We start from the raw sequence: 7,796 nt of genomic DNA on the forward strand, positions 1-7,796 counted from the left end.
TTTGGGAATAATCAGCCTGCCCATACATGGATCGAAATTCGGCTGGCCCCCGCTGAACCTGCCAAATTTTGATCCATCTATGGCCAGTTTTACACCGCAGGAGGGAGTTTTACAACAGCTGCGGCAAAATGATATGAGTGTTCAGTGGGCTTTACCATCACAGATCATGACTTATTCAAGTGACTAGGGTTGCTTGTATAATGCATTTGGTTTCTTAAGGGTTAAAACAGGTAGTGAGGGGTGAAGATATTGCCTTCCAACTGCCTGTCAACTGCCCTTTGAAAAGTGATCCATCGCAGATTACTTTTTTACAAAGGCCGCAAAGGTTGATGCATGTGTAAAATAAGCCCTTACAAACAGCTTACAAGATAATTGGTGTCATACTGCTGGCTCTGTCAAGTTGCGTTGGTCCTGGAACTATGCATGCACCATCAAAAGGTCAATAGGCTGCAGCTCAAGGTTCCCCTAGCAAACTCTAGAGGAACTCTGGTTGTGAATGGCTGATACACATGTACAAAGGACAAATGAGGGGCCTTGAGGGCGCAGTCTGAGAACAATGTCCCACAGATCTAGGATACCATGGTAGACTGCTACAGCACCCAGTCATACAGACCACATTTCTCAAACACCCTAGATGCCCGTGGTCTGAGGCTTCAGTTTGATGGGCATTATGCCATATGACTATCTACAAGACACAAAGTTCAAGTTGGCCAGGCTTCAAATATTTGGGCATTCTCTTGCCAATGTAGAGATAACTGTGGAGCTTTAGGTCACAGCAAGTGCACACAAGCATGAATGTGTATATCAGATTGAGGGAATAAAAAGCTTTTTCTACAGCTGATCCATTTCCTAATAACTGAACGCCAGCTGTCTATGAATGCTGCCCATTTATAGAGACATTAATTTTCCTCTACTGGAGATGACAGTGTTTTGGCTGTCAAGCCTATCCTTTAACCTCACTACATGCAAGCTACTCATCCTAAAGTATTCAGACATTATTACGTTCAGTGCTGTCCAGTATTTCCATTGCAGGTCAATTATGCACCAAATATTGAATCCGGAGGATCAGAATGAGAGCAACTGGAAGGAATATGAGCATATGTTTTTTTTTGTCTCTCGTGACAGTCAGGATACATTCAACATTTCAGGAATGATTATGTTGCAATGACTTGATCATGAAATGATTTTTTATGACAGCGCAAACATTACCATTTTCACTACACCATTCAAGCCATGTTCTTTTTTTACACCCAGGTCAGGCTGAAGGGAATCCATCCTGAAGAAAACCGTGCATGGACATGCGGCCAGCCTCTAATTAGATAAAGTCCTGTTTTGCTGAGGTTGTCAGTGTTTGGATTGATGGGACAATATTACACAACATTCATTGTCTGGGAGCAAACAACTATCTCCAGTGTCCAGGCATGGAGCTCTTTATTCCATGCAGCATTCTACTACAGAGCCAGATATTTAAATAAAAGGTGCCAAAACCAATGACATTCCACCGCTAGCTACTCTTTAAAGGCAAAAACCTTTTCTAAATTGGCAAATGTGTTCTACAACACGTCTTTTCCTCTCCAATAAAGCAATATTAAACCCAAGAGCAAACAGTTATTATATTGCAGCCTAACAATTTTTAGACGGCTCCATTAGTTTTCTTTTTTTTAAGCTTTCTTTCATTTATTTACACCCGGTGATATGGCCAGTAAGGCTGGAGTCACACCTATGCATTTTTAGTGCTTTTTGCATTTTGCAGATTTGCACCACAGAACGTGTTCCATAGGAAACCATGTTAAATGGACTATAGTGCAAATCTTCAAAATGCTAAAAGCACTAAAACTGCTTAGGTGTGAATCCAGCCTTAGGCTAGGTGCGACTCACGCATTTTTGAGGCCCGCTTTTTTTTTGGCACATTTTGCGTTTTTTTTCATGTGCATTTTTTTAAGCGTTTTGCGTTTTTGGGATGTGTTAATGTCAATAGGAGGAGGTGTCAATTGTCATGCAGGAAATGCACCAAAACCACATATACATGTGTTTTTCATGCATTTTTGATCAAATTCCATTGAAGTCTATGAATCCAAAAATGCACTGTGCTGCGTGTTAAAAACATCCCTGCACCTTTGCCAACAAACGCACTGGTGGAAACTGCATATATGTGAACATGACACATAAGGACCACTGTAAGGCTACATGCACACTAGCCTACCCTGACCGCGGGCGCTTAAAAAAAGCAAAATGTGGCCGGCGGTCGAAAACGTTCCTATCCTGAACGCGGTTCTTCTGCATTCAGGAGAGGGAGATTTAACCCTACCTAATAGCCTATGGGGGTTATTTACTAAAGGAAAATCCACTTTGCACTACAAGTTGAAACTGCAAATGCAAAGTGCACTTGAAATTGTACCGAAAGGGCACTTGGAAGTGCAGTCGCTGTAAATCTGAGGGGTAGATCTGAAATGAGGGGAAGCTCTGCTGATTTTATCCTCCAATCATGTGCAAGCTAAAATGCTGTTTTTTTATTTTCCTTTCATGTCCCCCTTGGATTTACAGTGTCTGTACTTCCAAGTGCACTTTCAGTGCAATTTCAAGTGCACTTTGCACTTGTAGTACAAAGTGGATTTGCTTTTCGTAAATAACCCCCTTGACAGTGCACTTGGAAGTGCAGTCGCTGTAGATCTGAGGGGGACATGCACGGAAAATTTAAAAAAACTGCATTTTAGCTTGCACATGATTGGATGATAAAATCAGCTCATTTCAGATCTTCCCCTCAGATTTACAGTGACTGCACTTCCAAGTGCACTTTCAGTGCACTTGTAGTGCAAAGTGGATTTGCCATTCGTAAATAACCCCCATGGGGGTTATTTCCGAAAGGCAAATCCACTTTGCACTATAAGTGCAAACTACAAGCGCAAAGTGCACTTGGAAGTGCAGTCACTGTAGATCCGAGGGTTGTCATGCAAGGAAAATAAAAAACAGCCTTGTAGCTTCCACGTGATTGAATGATAAAATCAGCAGAGCTTCCCCTCACTTCAGATCTGCACTTTGCACTTGTAGTTTGCACTTGTAGTGCAAAGTGTATTTGCCTTTCGTAAATAACCCCCATAGGCTTTTATGGAGTTGAGTTTAGGAGCTTTGGCAAAAAAAAAACAAAAAAAAAACATCAAACTCAAGTTTAGGAGCTGCCAGTGTGCATGAAGCCTTAGCCCTTGTACACACGGTCGGACATTCCGACAACAAAATCTGTCGGATTTTGTCCGAAACTGGTGTTGCATACACACGGTCAGACAAAGTTGTCGGAAAATCCGACCGTTTGTAACGTGATGATGTTATTTCGTTACGACGGGACTACGTTCAGGCTAGTAGTCAATAGCTTTGGTCTAGGAATTTGATATGAGCATGCGTGGCACTTTGTCCGATCGGAATTCTCTACAAACGATTGGACAAAGTCCGATCGGATCATGGTGTCAGAAAACTTTATAGCCCAGCTCTAAAACTTTGTCGGTCGGATATTCCGATGGAAATAGACTGATGGAGCCCACACACGGTCGGATTATCCATCGGAATGTCCAAACGTGTGTACAAGGGCTAAAATGGACCATAGTGCACTTCTGAAAATCTGTAAACGCACTGAAAAATACATAGGTGGAAACTTAGCCTTAAGCCTTGTACACACTACTAGTTGAACTGGGTTAAACGGAAAAAAAAAAAAACTAACAGCTCAGGCGAAGAGCCTCTGTACTAACCATGCGATGTTAGTACATCGATCTTCCTTGCTGTTCTATTGTGTTCTGACAGGGGGATGGCCCTCCACCAGAACTCTCTGGTTAGCAATCTCAGCCATTAGCTAAAAGTGTTGATCAGGAGCTGGTCGGCAGACCTTTTTCACTCATGACCCTTCTGTTGAACCAGGTAGGGTATACACGGGCTGAATGTCGGCCGGTTTCTATTGAACGTCTGACATTTGGCCCATGTGAACTAGGCTTCAGTCTTTTGTTTTTCAACAGACAAGCCATTTACTATTGACAGGGGTGCTTACAAGGATCAGTTTTTATTTACTCATAAAACCTTTATTTTAAAAGGGAAAAAAAAATGTTGCTAGAACTGCTTGTGTAACTGTAGTGTAAGCTTGATATCAGTTTGTTAGTGTATCTAGATCTGCTAGTACATCTAACACTTCCCCAACAGACTGATTATGCAGCCATCCAAAGTGCCCCCTGTGCTCCTTCATCCAGAGTGGGAACACTCTAATATAGGAGGCGTGTTCCTGGCAAGATCACCAGGTGAAAACAGAGAGAAAAAAAAGCCTAAAACGAATGCAGCCACCACACCTAATGATTGGTGAGCTGCAATACAGTACATGTTTGGTTTTGGATTTATTACCGCTAATCCCTCCCTAGCCCCTCTGGATTCTTATTGCAAATGCTAGGTAAATGCATGTATACCTTAGTAAAGCGCCAATGTACTAACCACTGTAAAACGCCTACTTTGTGCTAATTAATGCTGTTGAATGCACAACATGATAAGGTGATTAAAGGAACGCATCTGATGCTGTATTGGAAGATGTTGTATATATCCCTTAAACACCAATGTACTAACCAATGTAAAACTCCTACTAGATTTTTTATTTTTTTTGCATGGATATTTATTATATTGATATTATATACACAACATGATATGGTAATTAAAGGAATGCATCTGATGCTTTATTGGGAGATGTCGCATATATCCCTTAGTAAAGCACCAATGTAAAAATCCTACTAGATCTTTTTTTTTTTTCTTCTTATAACCCTGTATGGATATTTATTATATTGATATTATTGCATGCACAACATGATAAGATAATTAAAGGAACACCTCTGATGCTGTATTGGGAGATATTGAAATGTGTCATATAGTTTTGGCATTGACAAAAGGAAGTTTGTTGATGGGAAGGGGGTCCTATGTGAGCATGCTCCTATCACTCAGTGTATTTATTGTAAGCTCTCACGCCTCATTGAGCCTGTGATTGAAAGCCTGTGCTAGGGGAAGATTCCCCTTACATTAGCTGGGTGCCTTATCCTGTAATGTAATGTGTTCTCACTGGAGATGGGGAAGCTGCAAGATGGGATGCTCAGCTGTCACCCATGGGGAAGTGTGAATTCTGGTGACAGCTTATCTGCATAATAAATGACTGACATGTGTTACAGGGAAAAGTAGGTGGCCCAGATTTGCAAAGCAAAGAGCCCCATTGAGAGAGAGAGGAGAGGACCAGCCCAGGACTGGATGCTGGTGACATCTCTCTGTCACTATGGTTACACCATCACTTCCAACCTGCTGCAGCTGTCCATTCCAAAGAGGTTCTGCTGCAGCTGTGCCCCCCAACTTCCCATTACACACTAGAGACAGGCAATGACAGTAATAATAGTACATAAGGAGGGACTTACCTGCAGGGTCGGCGCTGAGGAAGACTCGGACGCACTTGCCGGTAGGTAGCAGATGAGGGGGGAGTGCAGGTAGGTTCCCAGCGAAGGCTGCCCTCCTGATAGCGGAGTCCCGGGAGCAGGGCACTCTACTGCTGGCTCCAGATGGCCACATATCCCCTCTTGTGTCCCCGGCGTCCTCTGCTTCACATGCCAAAGAGAAAAGGACAGGAGGACCGGAGTCAGTGCAATGCCACTTGCTGCCCACTGGCACCCGCCCCCCTGCAACGGTTAACAGCCATAAGAAGTCTATTGCCCCAGTCCAGCGCAGCCCGCCCGCCCGCCGGGCATCCCCCGTCTGATGGTGGCAGCGCCGGCCGGGTGCCCCGAGTGGATGCCGGCGGTACAGGAATCTCGGCGTGTTCTCCGTACAGATCGGCGGCTACTGCTAATACTGGGAACATGTGACTTGGGAGAATCTTCACTCCTCAGCCTGCCCTCCTCTCCCCATCATCTCCCTCCCTGCCCAGTACACAGAGGAGGGGCACCGCTACCACTACTCCACAGGACCTGTGCTGGGGGCAGGAGGATACCCATCCCGGTTATCCCTCTATCCTACCGGCACCTGTACTGGGAAGAGACCAGGGGGCAAGAGGAAACCCATCCCGGTTATCTCTCTATCCTACCGGCTTTATAACATGGCACCTGTGCTGGGGAGAGACCAGGGGGCAGGAGGATACCCATCCTGGTTATCACTCTATCCTACAGCTTTATAACATGGCACCTGTACTGGACAGAGACCAGGGGTCAGGAGGATACCTATCCCAGCTATCCCTCTATCCTACTGGCTTTATAACATAGCACCTGTACTGGGGAGAGACCAGGGGTCAGGGGGATACTCATCCCAGCTATCCCTCTATCCTACTGGCTTTATAACATGGCACCTGTACTGGGGAGAGACCAGGGGGCAGGGGGATACCTATCCCAGTTATCCCTCTATCCTACTGGCTTAATAACATGGAAGCTGTACAGGGGAAAGACCAGGGGGCAGGGGGATACCTATCCCAGTTATCCCTCTATCCTACTGGCTTAATAACATGGAAGCTGTACAGGGGAAAGACAAGGGGGCAGGGGGATACCTATCCCAGTTATCCCTCTACTCTACCAGCTTTATAACATGGCACCTGTACTGGGGAGAGACCAGAGGGCAGCATGATACCTATCCCAGTTATCCCTCTATTCTATCGGCTCTATAACATGGCACCTGTACTGGGGAGAGAGGAGGCAGGATGATGGATATCCCTCTATCCTACCAGCTTTATAATGTTGTACCTGTACTGGGGAGAGTGGGGTCAGGAGAATGGGTATCCTGGTTATCCCTCTATCCTACCAGCTTTATCCCAGGTAGCAGGCAATTGTGCTGCAAGTTTGAAAATGACTTGCTAAACTATTAGTAGACTTGCCAGGCTTCACAAGTTTGTTGCACAATTACAGCAAGATTGCATTGCCTGACCCCATATCACCTGTCTTTCCAACATTCTGCAAGTCAGCTGCAAGTTCTGGTTCAGTTATGTTCTGCAATAGTCATCCTAACACAGGGGTTACTGTGGCTGAATTGTCATGCTGTAGACTTGCAGAGCTCTTGCTGTAGACTCACCACTGCAACTTTGCTCTTTCTAGAGACTTGCCATGCAAATTTGCTACATATTGGAAAAGTGTCAACTATAATATTTGCATCAAGTGCTCTGCAAGTGTACAACTTGGTAAAGTAAAAATGTGCAGCAAGTTAACAAGATTTACAATTCAACACTGCCACAAATTTGTGACAAGTTATCCTTGTAATCTGGGATAACAGTACCTGTGCTGAGAGGGGGTCAGGAGGATAGTTACCCCTCTATCTTTCCAGCTTTATAACATTGTACCTGTATTGGGGAGGGCAGGGGTCAGGAGGATAGTTATCTCTCTATCCTTCCAGCTTTATAATATTGTACCTGTATTGGGGAGGGCAGAGGTCCAGAGGATGGGTATCCCGGTTATACCACTATCCTACCAGGTTTATAAGATGCTGGGGAGAGAGGAGGCAGGATGATGGATATTCCTCTATCCTGCTGACTTTATAACATTGCACCTGTACTGGGGAGAGACCGGGGGCAGGAGGATGCTTATCCTGGTTATCTCTCTATCCTACCGGCTTTATAACATGGCACCTGTACTGGGGATAGACCAAGGGTCAGGAGGATAGATATTCTGGTTATCCCTCTATTTTACTGGTTTTTTAACATTGCACCTGTACTGGGGAGAGACTGGGGGCAGGAGGATACTTATCCTGGTTATCTCTCTATCCTACTGGCTTTATAACATGGCAGCTGTACTGGGGATAGACCAAGGGTCAGGAGGATAGAT

The 7,796-nt window shown here is 44.7% G+C and overlaps 1 protein-coding gene across 1 annotated transcript in view; it reads right to left on the minus strand.

The window, feature by feature from the left end:
- NWD2 (NACHT and WD repeat domain containing 2) overlaps positions 1-5,827 on the minus strand; it is a 452,309-nt gene extending 446,482 nt beyond the window's left edge. The window contains exon 1 of the mRNA XM_077477660.1: positions 5,418-5,827. Coding sequence (XP_077333786.1) covers positions 5,418-5,568 — 151 coding nt within the window. The 5' untranslated portion in view covers positions 5,569-5,827. The remainder of the gene's footprint in view (positions 1-5,417) is intronic.
- Positions 5,828-7,796: the final 1,969 nt, after the last annotated feature.

Source organism: Lithobates pipiens, unplaced genomic scaffold, assembly GCF_037356315.1.
Source record: "Lithobates pipiens isolate NorthernLeopardFrog02 unplaced genomic scaffold, aLitPip1_a1.2 Scaffold_13, whole genome shotgun sequence".
In the NCBI taxonomy this organism is placed as follows: Eukaryota; Metazoa; Chordata; class Amphibia; order Anura; family Ranidae; genus Lithobates; species Lithobates pipiens.